Source organism: Camarhynchus parvulus, chromosome 1A, assembly GCF_901933205.1.
Source record: "Camarhynchus parvulus chromosome 1A, STF_HiC, whole genome shotgun sequence".
Lineage (NCBI taxonomy): Eukaryota > Metazoa > Chordata > Aves > Passeriformes > Thraupidae > Camarhynchus > Camarhynchus parvulus.
Genome location: NC_044586.1, coordinates 20,179,698 through 20,207,449, shown reverse-complemented (window position 1 = coordinate 20,207,449; position 27,752 = coordinate 20,179,698). Strand labels below are relative to the sequence as shown.

General features: G+C 39.9%; 1 protein-coding gene across 5 annotated transcripts in view; it reads left to right on the top strand.

Moving 5' to 3' along the window:
• The window catches only part of LARGE1 (LARGE xylosyl- and glucuronyltransferase 1), a 278,856-nt gene that overhangs the window by 231,201 nt on the left and 19,903 nt on the right, over positions 1-27,752 (top strand). For all 5 annotated transcript variants that reach the window (XR_004061190.1, XM_030960519.1, XM_030960517.1 and 2 more), the window contains 4 exons: positions 5,107-5,262; positions 15,344-15,507; positions 19,841-20,119; positions 27,017-27,163. Coding sequence is in view for 4 of the 5 variants with exons in the window: in XM_030960519.1 (XP_030816379.1) it covers positions 5,107-5,262; positions 15,344-15,507; positions 19,841-20,119; positions 27,017-27,163 (746 nt within the window). In the remaining variant the exon portion in view is untranslated. The remainder of the gene's footprint in view (positions 1-5,106; positions 5,263-15,343; positions 15,508-19,840; positions 20,120-27,016; positions 27,164-27,752) is intronic.

Here is a 27,752-nt window from a genome sequence, read left to right as displayed (position 1 = left end):
TTTCAGCTCTGCCTCAGACATGACCCGTTTCACCTCTCTGTGTTCCAGTCCCTGAGCTGCCCCATGCTGTCCAAGCACTTCTGCTCTAATCTGCAGCACTTCTGGCATTCTGCAGCCTTGCACATTTAACGCCAACGAAGGAAGAGCTGCAGTTAGAGGAGTGAGGGCTCAGGAGGGTTAAACAACACCCCTCCTTTGAGTGAGCATTGGAGCCAGTCAGATGTTTCTGTCCTGCCACACAGGAAGCACCACGGGTTTATAGGGGTGTTCTCACAGGCAGGAGGCCTCTCATTAAACACTGGCACAGGAGCTGAAGGAAAAGAAGTTGAAGAATCCTTCAGAGGACAAGTAACGACCTTTGAAAAGCACAAGGCAGGGGCAGTCTGTCAGCTTAGTGCCATACCGCAGAGGCAGTGAACAGGGGAATAAAGTAATCCCTGGGACCATGGGCACCAAATTAGGCAGGTCAGGGATTTGAGTCCCACATCCAAATTAGGGTTGTTGGCTACTCCAACTCGAGACTCTTTCACTTAGGTGGTTTAGAATGTTACATTAAAATCTCTGTGATGGCATTCTTATGAAGTATATGAACCTTTCTGAGGAAATTGGTTCTTTTATTAAACCATTCATTTCTGATAAAAAACAGTTTAAAAAATAAAGTTTCCAGACATTTCTAATCATGGCATAAGTTATACATGTGGTGCATATTTGCAGTGTGGTTTGGGGCATATTTAAACTTCTAAAAAAGCCTACTGAGATGGCATTAAAGTGACATATATAGGTGGCTTTACTCTGCAGATTTGCCAAATGTTTAACTCCTATTGATTCAGTGAGAAGGGTCTGGTTGCCTAACCAAGGAGTCCAGTCTTTTAGCAGAAAAGCTTCCTGTTTACAAAATACCACTTGTTTACCTAAATTGTGAAGTGCTCATGGGCTTAATTAAGGATATCTGCTCAGTGCCTTGCAAAATGAAACTTCTTTAAGCTTAAATTTAAGCTTAATTTATTCTTATTTCTTACCCTTTAGCCTGGAAAGCAGGTATATAATTATACAGGATATCCTTTGCTCTTTGATTCTGGAAGGGCTGAAGCAGAGCAAGAAATTATCAAGATACATCTTTGGGTGAAAAAAATGGAAGAGATTGTGGTTAAGGAAACATTTGGCTAAATACTTATTTTTGAGAGAGAAAATGCTTCAGGGAAAAAAATAGTTAAAGGTACCTATAGAAATAATGTGTTCATGCTTATTGTTTTATGGTTTGAACATCATGTTTGAAATATTTAATCTTCCCAGAGATTAAATGCAGATGGTTATGTAAGGAGGTTTGCGGGGATTTTTGTTTTCAGTGTGTTTCCATCCAGATAACTGTTTTAGAGCCTTCCTAGACTCTCCCAGCATATAACATCCTCTCTTCCCTCCCATCTCACATCCCACTGCCAGTCCATGAGGCTCCCACTGTGTCATTCCCTGAGTTCCTTGGGTCAGAACCTGGGGAATAAATGGGAACTATGGGTGCAGTTAGCCTGTTTTAGGCCACAAACGTATGGAAGTGTTCCAGGAAGCTGGCTGTGTGTAATCAGGGAGTGGTAATGGTTGCTGATTAACTAGGGTGATATTAACAGAAATGTGGATAGCGCCAAATTGCTTAATGACAACTAACCAAGTGTTAAATAGATGTGGAATTTTAAGTTCTGATCTTTCAGTACTTAAATTACTAAATGAAGATTAAGGAAGTTTATTTTCTCATAGTCCTCAGGAGGCTGCGATCAAGAGTGGGAAGGCTCTGTAGGTCAGCCTGAAGGCTAGCAATTTTCCTGAGGTGTCTACCCAGATAATGGCAGTGGAATTTTATATTTCTAGCTGGAACTTCCTCTGTAAGCCAGCAGAGTTTTGAAATAACTTAGAAACTAGAAGAAGAAATAAACACGGTATTATGGTGCTATTCAGCCTTGGAACAGGGATGTTGGAGTAATGAGATTTTCAGTTTCTAGATTCACTTTCTCTTTTTAATGTGGAGATTACTGTCTTCAAACAAAGTGTTTGGTTTTTTTCCTTCTGATTTCCCTGTAGTCTCTTGCCAACTGAACTTTTTTATTTCTCCAATCAATTTGCTGTTGTGCACAATAAAATCTCTAACGCAGTGGCCATAGCTTTACCTGTGCGATCTTTATTGTGTGCCTCACTGATGCCCATGACAGTCTCTACAAGAGTGTCTTGGCCTGCACAAATTCTGCTGTAGCTGATGGTGCAATAGACCATAGCAGACAGACAGAACTGAATGTGAGTTTGTGGGCTGACATAAAAAATATGGTCTTTGGATGCAGTGTTGTATATCAGGGTGAAAAGTCTTGATGCTTTTTGTAACTTGCTGTTCTTTTTTATGCTTTGGTATATCACATACTATTTATCTAATTGTGTTACATTTGAAAAGCAGCCTGCTTTTTTGCTAGACCTGTTTTGTGGTTTTTCTACCTCAGGTCATCCAGATGGTTGCATAGTTAGTTCCTTTATGTTCTTTAGCACATCATTTTAGCACACATTGGCATGTGCTGTCCTTTTTGATTAAAAAATCAGCTTGTTTAGATAGTCATTGGCTCCATTCAGCTGTGTGCAGTTCACTCCAGGCCCCTGACATCAGTGTACATGCAGCACCCTGACACGTTTCAAATCGGATCAGATCTGAGCCACCAGCTAAGCTCTTGACACTTGCCAGCTTACACACACAACAGATCCTGAAGCACGGCAGCAAAGAGCCTCTGCACTGACAACTGCAGTTGTCTGGGTTTGAAATCATCTCCCACACAACTGGGTAGAGGCATCAGTAAAGGCCTGGCTGTGATGTGACACTGTGTGTGTTGATGGGAATTTCCTGCAGTACCTAGGAGCCTGTCCTGTGACAGTTTCTAAGGTTATCATCATTAGCCATGTCTGTGTTCATGGTCCCAGATCTCTGGGTGCTCAGAGTGCTCAGCAGCATTAGGATGCTTGTGAGTATCCAAAAGGAAACACATGAAGAGTAGGAGCAGTATGGAAAGCACACGAAAGGTTTTTCTAGTGAGCATTTTTGTTCCATTTGCCAGATTCTTAGCTTTCTTTGATCCACTCTTAAATAAGTACAAGTTACCAGCAGACAGTTTCCATTCTATGCCTGCTTGTAAAAATGCATGCTGGTACCCTGTAAAACTGTTAAATAGCTCTTTAGGTTCCTTCAGCCCTGTGTTTCTGTTACATGTGCCCATTTCCCTGAGGTAGGATTCAGTTGCTGAGATTTTTTTCAAGTGTTAATACCTTTTGCTGCAGTTACAATGGAGGAAATATGTCAACTTCTTTTCTAAGAAAGGAGATTTTGATGATCCATTTTTCAGTGGGAAAAATCTGTTATCTTAAGTTTATGCCCTTACTTACCCAAAACTCTTTTAATTTATGTGGTGGCCTATATTTTCACCACATGATGCAGCAACATGTTTCTGCACCGTTATGCTATGCTTCTGAACATCTGGACAAATGTAAAACCAGCAAAGAATGTAGCATTCCTGGGACAAACATCTGCACCAAGTAAGTTGGTCCAAATAATTTCCCAAATTCATGCAGTGTGTGGATGCATCATAATCTTTATTTAAGGCGCTCCTATAACTGGGAAAAACAATTTGCCAGTATCTGAAATTATCTTCTTTCCCTACAGATGCTTTTCTTCAAGAGCTTGTATGGTTTTCTGACATCCTAGTAGGCTTAGCAGTGAAATCCAAGCAGTAATGGATAAAGCTTTTCTTATCAGGAGGTATTTTGTGGGTTTTGGGTAGGTAGAATAGAGTGCCATAGCTTTTGTGGCAGTATAAATACTCAGTGGAGTGACCCATTGTTTGTTGAAGTCTAGGCAGAATTCAGGCTGTGTCCTGTTCTTTCCTCATCCAGTCCGCTCACTGGGCAACAAATACCATGGTTTCAGAGAACTCCCTGTTCCTGTGGAGCTGTGTTGCTGACACCAAGGGAGCTGCATTCATCTTCTCCAGGCTGCTCCTGCTCTGTGTGCAGGGCTTCAGCTGGGTGTGTCCCTCCCTGAGCTGTGATGTTCAGAACAAAGCTGACCATGGTGCTGTAGCTCTGTGCTGTGTGTGAGTGACATGGTGTCTTCACACAATTAACTTAATGGATTAAGAGAACTTCCAGAACTTCAAGCTTGGAAACGTTCCCAAGGGGGACTCTTGTTTTTAACCTCTTTAGAAGTCACAGGAATAAAACTGAATACAAAGCATTTGGTGATTTCTTTCTTATGTCTAAAATATAGCCTCTGTAAAATGAAATCATTCCTGCAAGCCACTATCAACTCCCTCTTGGTTTTTCCTTAGGGTCTCATTCCCGTTCACACTGGCAGCAGTGCAAAGTTGCCTCAATGCAAATGAGGATCAAGCCCTTTATGCCAGCAGTCGAGTTTATGTCTAGGCCACAGTCATCTCCCATTAGCAGAGGATAAATATCTGCTAGAAAGTGGAACTCAGAGGGTGAGAAGTTGTACTGCATTGCTGTGTTGTGTTAATCCAACAGAGATCAGTCTTGTTTAAATTAAGCAATGGCAAAAAGGAAGTTAGATTAAATTCAGTCCTTTTTGAGCTATTTAAATTGGTATGGGAATTAATTTCAAGCTGCTTCTTCTCAAAATCTAGCCTGGAAAGAGGCTTCCTGGCCTGAAACAGGGAATCAGTTTCATTAGCAGAAACAGTCATGTGGAAATCTGAGATTGATGTTTAATACCTACATCACTGTGTCCCTTGTCCTTCCATCTTCTTCAGCAGAGTCCATAAATGATCAGCTCCATGATTAGAGTTGTGGAAGCACTTACAAGGTGCTGTTCTCAACATAAAGTATGTTGAGAATGTGCAGGTGATACCATGGAAGAGTTTCCAAGCACACCACCTCCAGAGTGTACAGTTACTTGTGGAAGGCACAGCAAAGCCTTCCCTATAAAAAGACAGAAGATAGTCTGGGTAGTTTGGGTTTTTTTTTTCTTCTGTTTTTAAGAGGGCAGCACACTGAACACGCATAAAAAGAGCAGATAAAGCAAATCTGTATTCTAACAGCAGGATATCTTTTCTCTTTTTTCCCTCTGAGGTGATTCACTGGAACTCACCGAAGAAGCTGCGAGTGAAAAACAAGCATGTGGAGTTTTTCCGCAACCTGTACCTGACATTCCTGGAATATGATGGGAATTTGCTGAGACGGGAACTCTTTGGCTGCCCCAGTGAAGCAGATGTTAACAGTGAGAATGTAAGTGGGATGTCTAAGGCTTGGTGATACAAAGGGTGGTTCAGACAAGGCACCGGATTTCTGCAGACTCAGAATTGGTTGTGGAGGTAGTGCAGGGCAGTGGAACTCAGGAGAATTAAAGGCAATGCTCAGATTCCCAGAGAGACACTGTGCAAATCATTAATCTCTCTGTGCCTGAGTTCCTCACCTGTAAAACCATTGTATTAATCCCATCTTTACCCTGGGGTTTGCTACTTTTTTTGTCTCCTTTGCCCTTTTAAAATCCCCAACATCACAAGCTGAAAATGAGGATTTGGGCTCTTATTCCATTAGGCAATCTCACCCTTAAATCTTGTCGTGATTTCATCTGGGATAGAGTTAATTTTTTCCTTAGTAGCCAGGGCTCTGTTTTGGATTCAGTATGGCAGTCCTATAACTTTCCAGGAGGTCTTGTTTCTTGCTGTGTATTCGTTCAATATACAGTGATGTCAGTTTTATCTGGTAGATACTAATGCACAAATAATGAAGAAAAAGGAAAATACCAAAACTACTGGTATTTAGGTCTGTGAATTTTTGCTGTGCTGCAGGCTGCAGAATGAGCAAAGACTTCAAGGTACACAAGGCTGTGAGACTGCAGGTTTTTTATATCCCTTAACCAATCAAAGCAGTATTTATGTGTGTCTGCATAAAATCTGCAATCAGAACCTTTCAGACTAAGCAAATCTTTTGAAAATGATTGAAATCAAGGATGTTTACCCACAGATGTATGTGTATGTGTATGCCTGTGCATTAGTACATATAATTCCAAAGTAAAAAACTATTAACTGAAATGTTTATACCTGGATGTATATGAACTCCTTGTGTATAATATGGTTTCTGGAGATTTGTAGACCAAGTACCAATTTTGCCTACATAATCTGAAAGGAAATAAAAAGGAATCTGTAACAGTTTATTCAGGAAAAAAATATTTCCAAAATATGCAACGTTGTCTCCATAAAAATCAATTACGCAAAGCCAGTATCATGTACACATTAGCAATTAAGAAGTAATTGACAGTCAATATCATCACTGACAGTCAATATCATCATCAATATCATTAAGTGTTTCCATTTAGCCTGTGAATAAAATGACCACAGGAGATGCCATTCCTATATTTTTAGATACAGCACTAAGAGATTGGATAGATGTATTTTAACCCAAGGCACAGCTTCCCAGACACTTTATTTTACCATCTCATTGTCTTCTGAAAGGAGTGGGGCTTAACTGGGAGAGACGAGGAGGTGAGGAAGAGCAAGAGAGAATGAGAGAGAGGGAGGACAGGTGCACCAGCAGAGCAGAAGCACATGGAGGAAGAAAATCCTCTGCAGGAGCCTTTTAGACAATCAAGTGGACTCAATGTGATAAAAGACCACTAAGAGCCTCGCCCTTGGAGACATCAAGATACACGAGACAGAGTAGAGGGTAGAATAGGAAGAGAAAAGCTGACTGAGACATTAAAAGAAAGACAACAATACACACCTTTATAACACTGTGAGAATGCAGCTTAAAATTGTACTGAATACACAATGTTGTGTGGGTTCAAAGAGCATGAATGCAGTCACAGACTTCTTGCTGTATTTTCCAGAGCTCTGTAAATCCTTTATAAACAGATTTATTCAGACAACAAGTTCCTTGGGAGTAGTGCAGAGCAAATGCAAGTTCTTGCTGTAAATGGCAGTCCCTAAAGTTTAAAACAGCACATTTTACTGAGCTTGTATCTGGTTGACAGACACTGGAAATGACTAACTGTTCAAGCCTGTTTCTTATTCAAGACAAGTAGAATGCAATATGGTATATGGTATGGCTTGTGTCTGAAAAAGAAGTGTAACTCATTCCTCCATTTATAAATCATATATATATATATATATTAAAAAAAAGATACTGGAAAAGAACAAGCTAGGCATACAAAAATATGTGATTCCTAATTCGCCAAGAGGCACCAAAAAGTTAACAGCCTTCTATCAAAGCAGTATGAAGTAGGAAAAAATCCAACTTCAGAAGACTTCAGAGTAGTCACTTAGAAGACATTTGTATTAGTTGCCCTTAATATAAACTCCCCTCTAGATTTGACTATGTTATTTTATTGTAGAACATAGCAAGCAAGTTTCAGCTTTGAAGTTATGAGACCCTAAGAACAGGATTATCTTGGAAACAACTCTTGCTCTATCTGCTGTAGCATATACAGTGTCACAGGTGTGCTGTTAAATACAGCACATTCCTGTGATCTATTGCAGGATTATCTTCAGAAGAACAGCATCTTGTGAGGTGAGGAGGAAAGCACTGTCATTTCTCCCTGTATAAGAATTAGGGGGCATGAAGTGGAAACAGCAAGTAGCAGGTTCAGAACAAAAACATTTCAGTCACAATGTGATGAAGCTTTGAGCAGGAAGTAATGTTTCTAAAAGTATACATGTCCTCAAAAGTTACTCTTCTCGGAAAGCAAATCAATCAGGAGCTTTTAAGCTTTGGTGCTGGAAGTCCTTGAGCCACAAGTTGAGGTCTAGGTTAGAGTTTGGAGAAATCCTCACTTCTACACTCCCTAGGCAGCCAGCTCACAGCTGGAGAGAGGATGCTGACCCAGGTGAGCCTTCAGTCTAAGATGCATTCATAGACTTCCATTAGGATTCATAAGCTTGTATGTCACATGAAAGGCTATAATTTTTGTTAAGTCAGGTATGTATGAGGTAGGAATTGCTGATTAAGTTATCTTTTCCTATTATTTTTCCTTTTTTTTTCCTGAATTGAGACTGGCACCCCCAAACACAACAGGGCTTTCTTACGTTAGGCAGTGTACATGGGTAGAAGGTGCTCCCTCAGCTGCCTGTGCTTCTGTGCACTGTGGAGCAGTGGAAAAAATGTCAGAACATCTCTGCTGTTCATAATTGGAGAGAATTACTTGAGCACTAATGCACTGAGCCCTGCTGTGGAAGAAGTAGTGGCTTGGTGTGAGTCTCACTCACAGTCTGGCTGTGTCAAAAGATACCCTTAAGGTCTTGTTCCAATATACCAGCCACTGTTTTTCTACAGCTTAATATTTGTAGTGACGTTTTATTTACAATTCAACCTGTAATTAAGGCATTCCATTTGTAATGCAAATATCTGTAGAACAGGAAAAGGAAGTGTGGCAGTGGGGACTGCTGGGCTGATTCTGTTTCTCTAAGGCCCTTTTGCACTTCTCATCAGTACAGAGATGGCCTTAAAATGAATTTAAATTACATATCTTCCCTTTTTAAGGACTCTTTAACAGTGCCAGAGAGATGTAAAGGGGCATTAGTTTAAAAGGTAATTGGATCTCACTTCAATCTCTCTCACCCTTCCTCTGTGTATGCATGCGAATACATGTATGCTTAAATATATATTATGTCTATATACATGTGGAAGTACCAGTACTTTTCTTTTTCTAATGTTTGCTATGAAAGTATAATGCCACAGAGTGAATTTTAAGAGGTCTGAAGGCCATCTTCAAATAATGTACTGCATAGTTCTGATTTAATCAGATGCTGATGTTCAGTTTTTCCAGACTGGAATGTTACTAGGTTCCAAAGCACTGCAAAGGAGTGGATAGAACAGATAGGGCTCAGAAACTGAAATACTGGAGGCAAAAAAAACCCTCACTGAACAGAATAATTGAGCTGTTTATGTAAAAATGCATATATGTATGTCTATGTGTACATGAGTGCTTCGTCTGTTCTTGAAAATAGTCAACCTACAAGACCTCTATGTGGCAGGAGCAGGCTGGGAGGAGGAGCCTGCCATGTGCTTAGAGTGCCCTGTGTCCCCCTTGTTCAATACGTGCTTGAGTGAGGTCATGCAAAGCAGACTCTTCTCTGCAAGTTGGTATTACAGTCATCCCTTTGTCTTCTGTGCAGATTCTGGGTGGAAAATCCAGAATATGAACCAAACCCTCCTGTAAGCACAGTCATTGACTTGAGTGGGCCTTAGAGCATGTCCTTAGTCACTCTATCCTACTCATTCCATGCCATTTCCCCATTTCCACACCCTCTTTCTTATTTGGATGCAATGTGGAAATCCAAAAAGGCAATCTCAAATAATAATATAATAATCTCAAATTTGAATATTTTAAATTGGCTTTTAATGCTTATATCCAGTATTTTATTCTAAAGGACCTACTGTAAAGCCCAGAATATTTCAACAGGATCTTCCAGCCAATCTCTATAGTTACTCTGTGAGATAGTTACTGTAAGCCTGATTTTAGACCAAGGCACACACTCAACCTTTCAGCATTCTTATAAAACTTCTTTCCTGCAGACAGCTTCTCACCATGTACTTCTGCAAAAGCATTAAATCTGAAGGTTGAATGGAGGATCCCTGTTAGTGAAGCTTGTATCCTGATCCAAAACCCCAGGGCAAGATCAGTGGGAAGTGTATCACTGAGTCCACTCAATTTAAGGAAAGGACAGTAGAATCCCATTAGAGAAGACTTTCAGGAAACACAGGAGAAAAAAAAGTATGTTTTTCTTCTCAAATTTTCAAATCAGCAATACAAAGAAACGGTGTAAAAAAACTCCAGCTGTCCCTTAACACACTTGCTTAGATGTGTACTTACATACTAAGTATGTTTTTAATTAGTTACTTCTTTTGTGCAAAACCAAAGATTCCTAATATGAGCAAAAGGCTGTGCATGCCAACTTATAGTATCCATCAGAAAAGAGGGAGATTCTAGCAAGGTACCACACAGTATAAACAGAACTAACAAATTTAGCAATTTCTGAGTGACTATAATAGCATGTAAATGAAGCTTCCAAGTCAGTATCACAGCCCTGAACTCACAGTCAGACTGATGCTTTGAGTACCCTTTGCTCCTGCTGAATTTCAAGAGTACAGCCTCATTTGTAGAACTGCAATTTAAAGTTCCTATTTTGTGATGTCATAGTCTTTCTCTAGTAATAACAGATGGTATATGGCAGTTTTGAGGTGAAATCCTGACTCTCCCAGCTGTGTTGTTTCTATTATTGTAACTGTTATTGTTATTAAATGCTGAGCTGGCATCCTGTTACTTGCCTGAAAGTTGCCATTATACTGCTTTCAACTGTTTATAATATTATTAAGTGGAGGAGCACATGGACTGGGATTTTTTTTTGTCATGTTGTTATGCCCTTTTTTTCTTTTCTCACATTTTTTAACATGAAACATGGGGGAAAGCTTTGAGGTTTACCCACACCAAAAGGTCTGATGACCTCTTCATGAAAGTACTCCATACCTCAGAGAAGGAGCTGTCTTTTGCAAGCCTGGTGACAAACTAGGCAAATTATAATGCAGAAAAATTATGGCTTACACATTGCCAGTAGCATTTGCTTTGACTTTCAGGAGGCTCAGGTCTCTGGAGACTCTTTATTAGGAGTGTGCATGGATACATCTGAGCAGATTTTATATATCCCAGTGACACAGCAGGGTTGGGCATGCTGCAGGCAGGGGACCTGGACAAAGAGTGGTGTTTTCTGTGATTATTTCCTCTGAATCCTCCATGCCAGGTTCTGACTGGACAGTAGAGCTGAGAGCAGGAACCTGTATTTGGTCTCTGCTCTGAGGGACATCCATTGCCCTCAGCAATGACCGGACAGTAGGGAGGAGAAAAAAATCCAGATTCACGTACAAAAGAGATGAAATCCAGGTCAAAAGCAGAAAGGAAAGAGAGAGTGTACCAAGAAGAGGAGAGGACAGTTGGGTGCCTGTAGGTATAAGGAGCTGGCAGACTGCTTGAATAAGGAGCATGGGATGAGACACAGGACTGGGACTTACTTAGACCCATAAAACTTCCACACAAGAAGGAATGGGTCAAAGACTAATCTGGGCCAACAAAAGCAAGGTGACCTACCTGTCAAGACAGTGTGCTGTAAGAGGATCTGGGAACAGCTCAGCCAAAAAGGTTTGTCAAGGGTCTGGGGAAAGGAGATGAAGAGTACTAGCAAATCTGACATCTGAAGATCAAGGGGAGCTGTACATGGTATATACAGAACTGTCTGAGATACTCCACATGCCTAAAAATTGCATTTTCAGTTGTGTGGAATATTTGCAGTCAGGATAAGCCATCACTTCCATTTAGCAGGAGTATTAGTGGTTTTCACACACTGCAGCAAAATTCCCCTCGCCAGGTGGGTGTGCTCAGGCATGATCCTCTTTGTCCTTAGCACAGCTTTGTTTCACAGAAGGCTCAATTTGACCCATAGCAAATGTACAAAATTTTATGGTGTGGGAGGAATAAATGTTCAATTGACGTGGAATTAGTCTGGCTTTTATTACTGATCATTGGAGAGGCCAGAAGGACTTTATGTAGGTCATCCAAAACAAGACTCAGTGAATGCTTTTTCCTCTCTACATCATCATCTGTTTTGTTTATGCCATGCTAAAGGCAACTGTTAATTCACACACTTCAAAATGCTAAATGTTGCAATCTAAATTGCCTACTGGTGGGAACTGGACAGCTACACAGGAGAAAATGAAACTGCTGCAGTTTATAACCAGATTTTTGTTACATCCTGGGCTGGTGTCAGTTTTCATTTCAGTGGCTGAGTTGATTTTGTGCTATGAAACTTAACTGCACACACCTGGGAAAAGGAAAGATGATCTGAAAGTTCTGAGTTTCGTCTAAGCTGCTCAGTTCTTGTTGTGTTAGTGTGATATTGAGCGGGTGACTTAGGCCTGGTGTCATCTCGCCTCAACTTAAAAACTTGATGAGAGAGCCTACATTAGGGATCTTATCCCTTTCCCCAAGATCTAACTGGCCTGTAGACACATGACATTGTTTGTTGCTGGGCTTTGATCTTTTTTTAATGAGTAATCCCTCAGAAAATACTTCTGATCTTGGATTTTTAATCTGTCTCATCTAATATGAAGTCCTGGGTTTTTTGGTGGGAAGTGAATTGTTTCAGTGACACAGCAGTTTAGGAAAAAAACTAAGCCAATGACAGATTTGCTGACATTAGGAACAGCCTTAGGAAGGAAGATTCATGAGCAGAGTCGCCAGTTTGCCAGTGAAAGGTGCATGTTGTGTTGCCATTATCATACAGGTCTGCCATCTGTCATAGGGATACAAAACACCTCATCTTATAGAAATGTGTTAGACAAGTAGACCTGGAAAATCAAGGCTAAGTTATTTCTCTGACTAGCCTAGCTTCAAAGACTACTTTTCCTGAGATGGAGCCTGATCCCCTGCCACATCTGGTGTCCCAGAGAAATAATATAGCCCATATTGCTTTAATGTATCTGTCTCTTTGTTTGGGCCTTATGCATATCGTAATTCATTTTTATTTTTTGAACCAAATTCTGAATCAAGTTCTGAACCGTAGTTCATTTTCATTTCTGAACCAAGTAGCACCATGATGCTAATGAAGGCAGGTGTTGTTTCCCACAACAGTATTTGCTAGAACAGTATCTACCCTGCACAGTCTGAAAGCATTTTTCAACTGTGAGAATGTTTCCTAGGGGTGATATTTCCCACATGCTAAGTGGCAAGTAGCCTTAGCATTGAAACTCTTCTAGAAGCACAGTCTTGCTAAGCAGGGTACTTGTTTATGAGAATACGTGCTGTTTCTCTACAGCTGAGAAACTTTTGCTGGGTTGGGCATATCATTATCAATGTAATGGAGGCATCCATAATGGGAAAAAATCCACAATGGATTTTATCAAATCCAGCTGATATTCAAGTCCTTATTTTGATTGAGCACTGTATTTAAGCATCTGTTTGCATAGATCTGTCAGCATTCCCATTATAAACACATCTTTTCAAGAAGACAGTGTGGGAGCAAACTTTAAACCAAGCTAAGAGTTCTTTGTCTTTAAATAAGGGATCCACATAATATGTGTGCAGTAGAAAAGATTATATTAGAGAAATTTTATGTTCTCTCCTTCACCTCCATCACCAACTTTGGTGAGTTTCACCATTAAAAAGGTGGGACTTCTCAGAAGCTATGTCTCCTCCTCCCACCCAGGGTTCAATAGTGAACGAAGCTGTAATTCAGTTCCAAATGTTATTCTTGAACTCATAATTAAATATTTTAGCCTCTTAGCTTTCAACCCAAATGCAATCTGATAATTATTTAGTGACTGCCTGATTAATAACTGCTGTGCAATTAAAATCTTCTGGCCTGGTCATTTGTACATTCAGAAGGATAGTAAGATACCCCTAAAATGTGCATTGCTGTTGTTTTAACTATTTAAATTTCAATAATCTTTTTAATAATTCTTTTAAGGGAACACTAATGTCCCTTCTCAAGGAATAAACAGAAAGATATAAGATGCTTTCTAGTAATTGTTGTAAATATTGAGTTAAATTCAAATATTATTTGAATGTGATTTTGAAAATAGAGTGCAGGCTCAGCTGAATGATGGTTTGTAAAGCAGAAAGAATGAAACTCCAAGGATACGTAAAAGAACTCCTGATTTCTGTTCCACCTAAAAGAGATCTTGATATCAATAGAAGTTTTGCCTGAGTAAAGATTTGTGAAGATTCACACTCTCATCTTTCTAATAGCAGTCCCTCTTGAGGGATGTTTTAAGATCTGTGCAGAACAATAGCAGAGAAGAATGACAGCCTGATCCAAAACTCATTGAAATCAAAGTAGGTATTTCCATTATTCAGAAGAAGATTATAGAGTGATGTACAGGAAAATATCAGGAATTATTCCATCAGCCTTCACAGGAAAACAGTCAGTTGTAAGTATTGCCGTGGATGGCAACCATTATGCTTATAGTTCCAAGAACAATAGCTCTTCTTAACACAGAACAGAAAATACCTATATTTTCCTTTTTCTTTTTTCTGGAAGATGGTGAAACTACTACTTTATTCATTCTGAGCAGGATAAAAATATGTCTATAATTCAGTAACCTTTTTAACGAAATAGTTTTGAGGCACACTGTGATTTTTATCAAAATTTGTAAAATTCCTATATAATGGGTATTTTTCTCATTTGCTGATGAATGTTTTACTAATTGGCTATTGTTCTTACGGGATGCTTTTAAGAAATCAGATACAAAAATGATACTTTATTTGTAACCTACATTTTAGAGCAGTAGATACTGAACTCAATTTCCCATGTTAAAACCATAAAAAATTTTCATCTTCATCACTTTCATTCAACATTTTATTGCAGGCGTGACTGTTTTTTTCCTTTAAAATTAATATCCTAGCTGGATGTTTCAATATCCTAGCTAGATGTTTGGCTTTAAAATCACAGAATCATATAATCATAGAATAGTTTGATTTGGAAGAGACCTTTCAATGATCATCTAGTCCAACCCCAAAAATAATTAGTTTAGGAATGGAATTGGTCATGTGCATAGACAATTGGTCAGTTTTTCACTTCTAACTTTCCCTAGAGCTAAAGTTTATTCTCTTAAAACTACCTGTCTAAGAGAATTTGGGATTAGATTGCTTTGAGATGCCCGTTTTGTCTTTGAAGAGGCTTGGTTTCCAAGGGAGCCAGGAAGTTATCTACCATCCTCCACATTTCTCAAACTAGGTATCCGGAAGCATAAATCCCATTTAAAGGCTTACTTCTGGCACCTCTGCAGTGGAAAGAACATAAATCTCAAGAGAAGGAGTAATGATCAGTTAAAGATGTTACATTCCCAGCTCTCTGTCCGTGCTGGTAGCAGCAGTTACTGTTCTCCAGCAGAGGCAGCAGACTGGGAATCTCTCAGTGCTGAATCTGCTGCTGAGTATTGGCTAGTGGAGAATGTCTGTGACTAGTGTAAAACCCTACTTCTAGTAAGGATGATATTATGCAACACATTGGAACATTAACTCTTAGACTTGATGATTATTCAACCTGGAATTGGTCACTGGATCTTGAAAGTACATAATACAGGTAATATAGAGAATATATAGACCATAATAGAGTGTCCTGTCTGCGTTATGAATTTACCTGCATGCCCTTCCTTCTAATTTCTTGTGCAGTAACAAGGGAAACGTCAGGGAAACCCTGTTACTCTGTATATTCCATTCCTCTTTGCATCATTCTGCAATTTCCCAGCCTCCTGGTTCTCTCTGATGTGCTAAAATAATTACAAGGAAACGAAGTTTACTTCCATTTTTTGCTTGCAGCTCCAGAAGCAGCTGTCTGAGCTGGATGAGGACGACCTGTGCTATGAATTCCGTCGGGAGCGCTTCACCGTCCATCGCACTCATCTCTATTTTCTGCATTACGAGTACGAGCCTGCTGCCGACAACACCGATGTGACACTGGTGGCACAGCTGTCCATGGACAGGTAGGGAACACCTCTTGTTCATCTGGGAGCGTGAGACAGCTTTTTATTACAGGGAAATCTGACTATGGAGGGCTTTGGAGAGAGGACAAATGCGTGTCCGTGGAAACCTAGATATTGTCTGTGCAGTGCACACACTGTGCTACACTCTACATGAGTTCATGAGAGGGTGACTCCTGGAGCGGAGAAAGTTGTTGCTTGTTGGGATTGTCAGGCATTATTAGTCCATGGAGTTTTGCAGCAACTTAGAAAAACCAGATGTTTGTAATAGAATTAGGCAAGCAGTTGTAGCTGACCCAAGTTTTGCATGTGTTTTTCTGCACTAGAGGATGTTAGTTTTGCTTTCATTGGCATTTTCCTTGCAGAAAATTTCAATTAGTGATTTTTCTTACAGTAAGAATCAGAACTAAATATTCTAGTTTCAAATTAGGAAGTTGAAAATTATACTTTTTTTTTTACTGTGCTAGTGTGAAATAAAAAATCTCCATCTGAGCAGAGTCATTGCATCTTTGTCCAAATGTTGATTCTCAGAAAAACATTTGAGCTTTTAGTTCTTAGGTGAAGTGGAATTTACTGGTATTTAATTTGGGGGAAAAAAAATCCATTTTGTGACAAGTTCTACATATACCTTTCTGATTCCCACCATTGCAATTAGCTGAAATTTTTCAGAAGCTTGAAAGTGCAGTCTGGATCAGCCAGCTTTGTGAAGTTTTGTAATTGTCAGCTCTGTTTTTTTTTTCCTCCAGCTTCTCAGTTCATATCTGGTCCAAACTTTGTAGTTACTGCCATCATAGTGAGTTACAAAACAAATCAGAACTCGTTGAGTATTATCCAGAAACTGATCATTTCCTTCAGCATAGCACATACAGAATATAACATGGCATGTGAATAACACCACTGCTACACTAGTAGAAGGTCAGCAGTTTTCCAGGAGGGTTACAGGAATTGAGACAAACAAAACACTTACAGCCTGTTTTTAAAATAAACAAAAATGAATAAGGGGTATTCTGTTCCACTGGTGCCTCGGCACTGCACATTGTGTTATGATGTGCTGTGCGCATCAGTGTCTGTTCTATTGATTTTTAATTGAGGAAACATTTCTTAAGTGTTCACAAACCTTTGAGTAAAAAAATAAAGAAATAAATTGAGCCAGACCCTGAGTGAGTGCCACAGTAAATTAGTAAAGCCGGTGGGTGCGCATGGTATATTTTTCCCCCCAGAATTTAAGTAAAAAGAATGAGCTGGGGCTCAGTGCTGATTCACTGGCACTGATGCAAAGTCTGAGCATCTGTTTCCCTTTCTGGATCCTCACTGGGGCACATGTTTTTATTGATAGACAGAACCACACATTTTTATTCAGGAAGAACAGCCGTCCTGGTTCTGTGCAGGAAAAATGTTCCCTACTTCACTGGTGTGTTGCTATAAATTATTGATTTGAGTTGGAAATACTTTCTTTCAGCTAAAATCAATAAATAATAACCTACCAAAGAACTGCTTAGCTGCTTTGTTTCCTTTCACATCTTTCAGTTACTGCCTTATCTTTTTCCATCTCTTTAAACCACTTCTATTAAATTCCTCTTGCACAACTGTGGGCATTTAAGAAGAGTGTCTCAGATGTAAGGTGACATGGACATAAACAACATGCTGTACACTACATTGCTGAATTATTCTTTGAAATTATTATTGGAGATGAGGAAAAGCAAAAAAACAACTCCCAGCACTTCCCCTTGTCCTGTTGGAGGTGAGATTGACATGACTGTCATGACAGATTTAGGTTTACCTGTCCTGTAGGCTTGAGGAATGGAAGAGAGGGATGCATTCTGCAAGCTAACATTATTGTTTTAGGTGGAAGCTTTGAGACAGACTTCATTCAGGGTTGTTCATTTTTGGGTAGTTGTCATTTTTTGCAGTGATGTGACATTTCCTTGAATAATGGCTTGGTTGCTTCGGTGTGATTTTCATGCACGTGTTTTGGCTAAGCAGGCTTTTTAAAGACTCAGTATGTACCTGAGGTTCAGAAATCAGAGTGGGACTTAAAAAAATGTGAGGTCAGAATGGGGAAAAGGAAAGACATGATTAGCAATACACTGCTTGAAATCTGAGAATCTGAGAATGAGCTGGAAATCAGTTGAGTATTTGTAAGAAGAAAAATAAAAATAAAGAACCTCACAAAATAATTGAATTCCAGCAAAATTCACTTAGCTGAACATAATTTACCAACTAAATTATGGTCTCATTATTATGCAGTACAGCAGTACATTTGTTTTCTCTAGAGTCCTTAAGAGAACACATTCCTCAAGTCCACTAAAAAAAACCCAAAATAAATTGGTCATGTTGTGCTTAGAAACTCATAATTCTAAGTTTTGTGGTCAAAAGAGACATAACAACTTATAGAGAGCAGATTATGGAGGATCACCTAGCAGTCCCTGTATCATATTTATGGAAGTAGAGCCTGTCAGTGAGAACAGCACAGTAAAATGGAGTATTCTGAAGGGTACTAAGGGTGTCCAGCTGGGAACTTGTACCACCAGAGGCCAGTTTCCACTTCAGTATCATGAAAAGGTTTGCATTAGCAGGTGTGCTGTTTTAATAAGTTATATATGCCATTAGTCCACTGCATGGAGTCCTTAGAAGGCATTTTGCTGCATTTTTTACTAGGCAAGTTTTCCATTTTTAAACTGATGCCCTAAATTTGAGTGCTGACAGATTGGAGTCTCCTGATTAGCAGATTTGTATTATGTTGGAAAGAGGCAAAAAATTGTATTTTCCCCCTATTTATTATTTGTGTAATCAAAATTCTAGACCCCTTACATACCTTTTAGATATTTTTATATTGATTTGTGTTTCAAATTCAGCTGTATGTTTCAGGCTGATAATAGCCTTTGTTTCAATAACAGATAAAAAGAAAATTATGTACCAAGTGTAGACTAGTAAGGTAATCTCTCATATCTAAAAAAAATTACTATATCATCTTGGAATCATCACAATCATTCAGAAGGCAGACTGTGTTTACTGGTATGAGTGTATAATTATTTTTTTTTTTTTTTTGCAAATCTTCAGGAGATAGTAAGAGGGAGAAAATATTTTCTCAGATTATGATAATGCAGAAATGCATTATTAATGCTGAAATCTTGCATTTTGTATAATATTAATAGGAAAAATTCAGTAATGTGGATTTCAAACTGAGTGAAGATACTAATTTTGCATCATCTACTCTTCCCAGATTTTAATAGAATATCTGGCTAGCTGCATAGGTCATTTCCCTTCATATTAAATCAAGAGGCTTTGTAATCAGTCCTTGCTGTACTTTTGGGTGACACATCTCAATCTCTAGGCAATAAATTACCCAAAGCGTTTAAATGATTTTGACCAAGTTGGGTTTGATTTATGTTTGCATATGAAATCTTTCCTTGTCATTTTCATCAATAGTATTGTAACTGCTGAGATTTTTTTAAAAATATACATCTATACAATCTGTTTAAGAAATGATTTAATGAAATTTGCTATAGTGTGAACATATGCAAGTTAGTGCATTTAATGATGGTTTTCTCTGAAATGTTCTTTTGATATTCCACAGCAATGCCACATCTGTCCTTCCTCCTCTCCTTACTCCCTACTAATAGTAAATCCCATTTCTATCAATGTGTCACCACTTTTGTCCTTTTCCCTGACAGCAAGCCTTCTTCTAGTTATTGCACATTTTCACCTAAGGCAGTATCCCATTGACCTGTCTCTTTTAACAGCCTTTAAGATCTGACTAACTGCCTTGCAAAAATTTGGGGAAGGTTTTCCTGACAGGAGGTAAAATGATCTGTGGGTCCATACACCTCTGTCCTCCACAAGCTTGTTGAAGAGCACTGTAGTGTGTTACTGTGTGGGAATAGCTTGACCTGAAATGCGAATTGGGTGCTAGACAGAGTTGAAGTTTATGAGCGCCCTATCCTCTGAGTAGATCCACATGAACAGATCCTTGCAATTGCTCAAAGCTCCCACTAGGTAAGTCCTGTTATCCCTGTGGGTTTTCCTGTGGCATCAAAGCTTTAGAGAGAAAATGATGATGCTTTAGGTATCTGATCTAGGGCTACATCTTAGGCTACATTGGATTTAGTGAGATTGGTGTATCCAGAGTGCAGTCCATCTGTCCAGGAGGTGACCTCGACTTATCATCTTAAATAATGAATTAGGCTGTAGAAATATTTACTGCTTTCCACAGCATATAAAGCATCCCCAATCTGTCTCACTTAGAGAAAGATATCTGCATTTGGTCAAGTGAACACAGACACAGAGTCCTGGACAGGGAAACAGCTTTTTCTTACTCTCACTCTTCCTCTTCCAGGCTCCAGATGCTTGAAGCCATCTGCAAGCACTGGGAAGGTCCCATCAGCCTGGCACTCTACCTTTCTGATGCAGAAGCCCAGCAGTTCCTGCGCTATGCTCAGGGCTCGGAAGTCCTGATGAGCCGCCACAATGTTGGCTACCACATCGTGTACAAGGAGGGGCAGTTCTACCCTGTGAACCTGCTCAGGAACGTGGCCATGAAGCACATCAGCACACCATACATGTTTCTGTCTGACATCGACTTCCTGCCCATGTATGGACTCTACGAGTATCTCAGGTAATGGACAGTGAGGGAATTCCCACTGCCACCCACCATTTCAGCCTCTCCACTCCCCCTCTCCACTACCTTTCTCACATATTCCTGAAACAAAGTAGTTTGAGCAGATCTGAAAATGGCAGCGTATAAATATCTAAGGTGTGACAATGCCCAGCAAGGAGCAAGAATTTTTAGAGTAGAAGAAGGGACTGACTGTAAGTGGAAAGTAAAGCAAAATGGTTATGAAAGAAAAAACCCAGGTCTGAATGTGAGCCTCATTAGCCGTTAGAATAATCTCCTCGGGGCTGCAGAGGAACCAATATGAAAATTGAACTGGGTTAAGTATTATTAAATGTCCAAGAGCATCGTTTATTAGCAGAGATGTGAAACAGGCAGTTTCTCTAAACATCTCTGGTTCTTAATGTCAGTGACAGAAAAACATGCAGAGCAGTACTGAACTTGTTGTCCGTGTGACACACTCTTAATTCAGTTCCTTATCTTGAAAAGAGTCTAACCAGCTCAAAACTATGACTGCAATGCCAGCACCTGTCAAGGCAAAGTAATTGTCATAAGGAAACTGGGAGGAGTAACATCAGTGTATATTGTATCATACTGCATGTGAGCAGGTTGGGCTGAGCAAACTACAGACTTCTGATCCATTAACTGAGCTTTTTTTAATTAAGACCTTTTTGCCCTGCAGAGGCTGGTCATCTGAGGCCAAAGCATAGAGCAAGGAGGACACCCTGTGGCCAGACAGGAGGATGTCAGTTCCTTTATCCTGATCAGTTTAGCTTTTCATCTCTATTCGAATTTGGTACAAGTTGATCAAAGTGTTCCAGTGAGAGCCTGCCTGTACGTGTTCCCTGTCAGTTCATAAGCCCAGGGCTTTGGAGTGTAAAGGAAAATATGCCTTCTGGTATCATGAACTCATGGAGGAGTTTCTTTCTTTCAAGCTTAACTCTGTAAGACATTTACAGGGCCAAACTCACTATTCAGAGGGGTGAAGTACCTCTTCTATGAGGAGGGGATCAGAGAGTTAAGGTGTTCAGCCTGGAGAAGTGAAGGCTCCAGGGAAGCCTTACTATGGCCTTCCAGTATATCAAGGGAACTTAATAAGAATGATGGGGACAAACTTTTTAGAACCTGTTGAGGTAGGACAAGGATAAGTGGTTTTAAACTAACAGAGAGGAGATTTAGAGATGCAAGGAGTAAGTTTTTTGCAATGAGGATGTCAAAACGCTGGTACAGGTTGCCCAGACAGGTGGTGGGTATCCCATCCCTGCAAATTTTCAAGGTCAGGCTGGATGGGGCTCTGAGCAACCTGATCTAGTTGAAGATGTCCCTGCTCACTGCAGGGAGGTTGGTCTAGATTATCTCTAAAGGTACCTTCCAACCCAAAAAATTCTATGATTTTACAAAAAGATTACGTAGATCTTTCAAAAAACCAAGAAAAAGCTACTTGGAAAAAAAAAGGGCTAGATGACCTTTAGAGGTGCCTTCCAGCCCAAACTATTCTGTGGTGTTCAAGATGCTGAATTTCAGTTGTATCAGTGAAGTATTAGCACACTGTGTAAGCTTGTTTTCCTCTTACTTTGTTGAAGTCTTTTCAAGTTGTGCTAGGAGCACTCCAAAATTATTCTGTTCCTTGCACACATTAGCTATCTCCAGATATGTGGATGAAGAGTTACTCTTCATTTCTCTATTCTTCTGTTAGTGTTGCATAGTGGTACATTTTTTCAGATCAGTGCTGGACGCAGTAAGGATGGCAGCTGTTGATACTGGCATTAAGTGCTAAGAAAAGGAACTTGTTCTCTCATGCTGCTTCACAGTGCACGGATGGGAGCCAGCAATTAAAGGAAGAAGAGAGGAGAGAAGGCAGAATGAAGTACCACCATTTCCTTGAGATATTACAACCACAGAAATAATTCTCATAAGGTGATATTGTATTACAGAACTAAGTGCACCATGATGGTGCATTGGTGATGTTTCAGAAAAAAGCAGAGATGCTCTCTGAGAGCTGTTGCCTCTGAGACTTTGTGTTACCCTGCCAGCCTTTTTTAAGGCCTATACCACCTCAGCTCTGACTGAGAGTCTCTCTTGCCTGGGAATATTGAAGTTGCTAATCTGCTACTACCAGCTCTTTAAAAAGTGATTGGATGTTTTTGTTGTTGTTTTGTTGGTTTTTTTTTTTTGCATGTGGACTAGATGCTTTTGTAGCTTTTTCAGTAATGATTTTTCTAAGCAAAGTAGCAGGAAGTTACATTGAGATTATTTTAAATATGGATACTCTGTGTCTTTCTGCATTGACTGTTCCACTGCCTCTGCAAATAGCTGATTAGTGCTATCTGTCTGAATGGCAGCAATTGTTTGTTAGAGAGACATAAAACATTTTTATCCTCATTTCCTCAGATAGAACAACCATAAACAAATGGAAATAGTGTGGTATTTTGGGCATCACTTTGTACAGAATCAGCCAGGAAAGTCCTACTCACTGAAAGTTTGCTGATTTACATATATTGCATATTATGTCTCTGCAGATAATATATTCTTGCAAAGAAAGGAATTTTGAAAAATATTTTCAACTTATTTTGAAGGTGTCATGATAAAGGTTATAACCAGTTTTGAAGGAGAAGCTGATGGAGCTGATGGTTACCTATCCCTTTATTTATCTGTTGCTTTGCACTTAGATTTGTGCTAATTGAGCTTTTTCATAGCTGCTAAGTAAAACCATTTCAATGTTTTTATCTCCATCAAACACCCTTTTAGTCCTTTAGTCTTCTGTGAAGTACAGAAGGAAATGTATAATTTAAAGATTTCCTGTTTACCAGCAGTTACTGAGGTCATCTTGTCAGTGCCCCAGAGGTAAAGGCTTCTTCTGGTCGCTGCAAGTAAGGTGTTTGGGTCATCCTACAGTGACTTCTAACACAAAACAGTGAGACAGGCTGCTTTTCTACAGCTAGCATTGAAGTTCTTTCCTGACACATTTGTGTAAAATGTGCCCTTGGCTTCCAGTGACACATTTAGCATGAATTGGGACCCAGCATCCCAGCTCCATCCATGGGTTTTATATCTGTCCCCTACATCATGAGTTGTGAAGTAGTTCTGCTTATTTTTCAGCATCTCAGCTAGGGAAATAGTTCAGATTGTGTCTATTGGGGTTTTCGTTTTGGTTGCCTTTGTAGTCTATGAATTTGTGTCTTCTGTAGAGAGGACAAGCATTCTAATGAATTTAACAGTGATTGGCAACTCTCCAGTTCTGACCACAAGCTCAGTGACTGCCATATTTGTAACTTGCAACCAACCACTTACCAAATCCTGATAGTGGAAGCACATTTGAGTTAATGGACTCTTTTTTTCTGAGTGTAGTGCTTTAGGATTAGGTTGCTAGCTTTTCTCTGTCTGAGCTTCTCTATCCTCCAAAAATTGGAATGATCTTACTATCTACTTATATGAGGGTGACAATTCTGTGTTAATTTTTGAAAAGAACAATGCAGATGAGAAGATTGATATCAGCATGCTGGAGTTCATTCAACCTGTGAGGAGACTCTTCTGATTTAAGATTCATTTCTTCACTGCTTTGTGAAAAATATCATTGATTAGATTTAAAATTTAACCCAACCTTCACTGTGTCAGAATGACACACATAGGTCTGAACACAAAGATAGCTGGGAAATGGTTTCCTGGACAACACTAGCACAAAGAGAGCTAGTTCTTCATAGTCATAAATCCTTATTTTGAATTTGGGGGAAAAGAATAAGAAAGGAAAGTGGATACTGAATCAATACTACTGAATCCAAAAAACAGCCCTCATCAGGATAGTGCAAGAATTACCTAGTTTACCCAGTGCTAGCTTGCAAAATAAGCAAATGTATTCCCTACATTATATTCCAGATATCATTATGGCAGCACCAACAAAATTTTCTTATTCCCAAATGGTAACAGAACCAGCCAACAAACAAATAGCACCTCAACTCAAAACAGAAGAAAAAGTCATCCCGCAGAAAAATGAAAAGGTAGATTTGCTTCCAGTAGGAAGAAGTTAGAATTTCAGCTAGTTGTCCAAGGAGCAGACCACTAGCCAAGTTGTGAGAAGAAAATGGAAGGTGCTTTTTTCTCTAACAAGTCCTCCCTGCCATTATCACAGTTTAAATGGCTTCTGTTGTCGTTTGTCTCTCAAGTTCAACATCTGGATGTCAGCAGTGATTTCTTCTTCCCTTTGCATCAGTCTTTTATGTTACAGAGTCCACCTCAAGGGCAGGTGATTCTACTCAGAGATCAGTGCTGCTGGGCTTCTTCTTGTCTGTGTGCCTCGACTCCCAGCTCCGTTTTGGAGAGCCCTCCACTTTGACCTTACCACCTGTACTGGTTGTGGCTGAGCTGGAGGTCTTTCCCCATGTGACGGTAGCATCCATCACAGTGCTGTGCTTTGCCTTGGTAGCTGGAAAGGTGTTGATGACACACCACTGGTTTGGATACTGCTGAGCAGTGCTGGCACAGCATCAGTGAAAAATATGCCTCCAGCATTCTGTCCCCCATCTGGGAGTGGGCAAGTTTCTGGGAGAGGACACAACTAATACAGCTGAGCCAAATTGAACAGGGAGAATCCATGCCAAATGATGTCAGCTCAGATAGATATAAAAGCTGAGAAAAGGAAGAGGAAGGCAGGGCATTCATCATTTAGAATGTTTGCCTTCTGGAGCAACCACTATGTGTGCTGAAGCCCTGCTTCCCAGGAAGTAGCCAGACATCACTTGATGGGAAGGAGAAAATAAAATCTTCTATTTTTCTCTTTAAAAAGTGCATACTCAGCCTTTTGGTTTTGTTTTAGTGAACCGCCTTATCTCAACATACAAGTTGTTTTCTGTCTTATTTTCTCTCCCATACCCAGCAGAGGAGGAGGGCTGAGAGCAGCTTGGTGGGCACTTGGTGTCCAGCCAAGGTCAACCCACCATACCAACATGCACCTCAGATGCTCGCATATCTCTTGAAAATATTCCTGCAGAGAATGTCCTGCTATTTTTTTTCACTTTGGAAGTATATCTCGACATCTCTGTGGTTGCCTGGATGCACCTCAAGCATCTTGTTTCCAGACCTCTGTTTCTCTTTGCTTGCCTCACTCTTCATGTTGACCTCTGTCAGTGCAACTGATTTCAGGCTGTTCTGTCAGTTTGTTCCCTCTGCTTTTTGATTTCTTCATGAAGGTACTGTAATTTATTCCTTCTAATAGTTCAGGCACTGACAACTGTATGAAATTTGGAGGTGACAGGAGCAGCAGGGAATGTGCAGAAAGGATCACTGGTATCAACAGCATTTTTGTGGTTATATCCCATATATTAGAGAATAAGTCACATTCAGCACTAGATGGATTACAAGTTGCTCTGTCTGACAGTTTCTCCTGTTACTTGTGCTTGATACCTGTGCCTGCTGCAGCTTTGGTCAGCTTCAGACTGTAAACTTTGGTGGGCCAGGATTGTTTCCTACTCTTGGACAGTGCAAGCACAGCAAGGCCTTGAATTTTGCCTGGGCCTTTTGAGCTCTCCATAAAACAAAGTTATAGTAACAGCCATAAATGGAAGCTGCTGTTCCCTTGCAGAACCCAAAGGATGAGCATCACTGCAAATGTTACCTGCTCCTTCCTAGAACTGAATCCCCAAAGCTGTACTGCTCAAGGCTGATAGATTGCACAGAGACCAGAAAGACTTAGATTTTGGAAAAGAAACTGTATTAGTATCCCCTGCTCTCAGAAGTGTGAAAGGGAAGAAACATTTAAAAGCACTATAAAGACTGTATACTGGCACTGCTCAACAACTTTGGAAGGTCACAAATGCTGATTGTGAAGGAGTCATCTATTGACATGAAGGTATCTTGGCCTGTAGTGATGGTGAGGGAGAAGCTACAAGAAGAACGTACAAAACCATTTATGATAAGATGCTGTTAAAATCCTTCATTTGTGAAAAGTTAACTGGAATGTGTCAGGGGCTCTTTAAACAATGCAAACTTTGCAGCAAGGAGCTAGAACAGATTTCTTAATAAAGAACAGGCCTATAGGGTGGTATGAATTTCCTAAAATTCAGATTTTATGAAGTAGTTGTGCTCATCTTCATTTTCTGTGACGGCAGTATAAATGAATTCTAGGTATTCTGGGCTTAGAAAAATTGTTTGTTTGGTTCTTCAGTTATTAGGACAGTGATCCCAATTCCTTCAACTTAAAAGGCTGTAAAGAGTTTGCTGCTTGTCAACATTCTCCTTGATTGCTTGTTGCAGTAACATAAAAGTCAGGACGGTGAATGTTGTTAAGGGGAACTGACTTTGACAGGGACAGAGAGGCATATTTCTGGTATGAAATATGGAGATAATGAAATAAAAATTGAGACAGAGTTATTTCTAATGACAGGTATAGTAAGATTCAGTTGGGGGATGGAAAAGTAACTTCTTTTTCTTTTAATTTGTTAGAAAAGAATAGGCTGAACACCTCTGGCAGGCAGGATGAGAGATTGCTAAGCTGCTCCTCTGCTGTCATCCCAAGGCCACTGCCTGGAAAAGAGCCCTGTGTGAAATACATATGTGCACACACACTCACACACCAAAACAGTCTCTGCACTGAACAACTTGCAGCAAAAAGAAGGAAAAAGAGAGGCATCCCAGTCCATTCAAGTGTAGAGCACTTCTCTGCTGCTAACAGTTTGATCAGCATTGATCAGTCAAACACACAAGCTCATTTGGAATTCTGTTGCTCTCCCTGCTCTTAGAGCAGCAGACCAAAAGAAGAAAATTTGAAGCACCTGTAGGAAAAGATATGGGCCATAGTTACATTTATAGTATCCTAACTACCCATTTTTTGCACTTTATTTTGAAAAACTCAGTGATTTGCTCATTTGAAAATTTTCCTGCTTTTATTTGTTGTTTCTCTTTTGCCAGGAAGTCTGTCATCCAGCTAGACCTAGCTAACACCAAGAAAGCTCTGATTGTACCTGCCTTTGAGACGCTGCGCTACCGCCTCTCCTTCCCCAAGTCAAAAGCAGAGCTGTTATCTATGTTGGACATGGGAACCCTCTTTACATTCAGGTAATGCAAAGTACTCTTTAACCTGTGGTAATTACCTCTGGTTTTTATGTTCTTCTGAATATTTGGTTCTTCTCTTTCACTGTCAGCTGCATTAAGAAACTTATTGGAATTTTTTTCCCTTTTCGAAGAGAGGCAGCGAACAGAATCATGCGGATATATTCTGTCTTTAAGCTCAGCATTTTATCTCGTATTACAGTCCTCTACTGAAGGACTTCCGTTGTAAAATCAAATTTGTTTTATTTTCATCATTTTTTATTGCGCTACAAAATCAAGCGTGACCATTACACTCAAGTGCGTGTAATTTACTCTTTGGCTGCCAAATGCTATCTATGTAGCTGTGTCTTCTCATGTGACCAAAAGTAATGCATCTCTGCCCATTGGTTCTCTTCCTTACTGGGAAAACAAACACAGGCTTGTTGTATGCTCTTTTAAAGTGTGAAACAGCTGCTTAAATACCTAGAGTTCCTCCGTGCAGAGGTAAGAGAGTACTCTGACTAGAGGCTAAGAAGCAAAGAACACCTAAATTTGGAACTCCTCTCTGAAGCAGACTTCTTTTGTGGCTGTGAACAAGTCACTTCTATTACCTGCC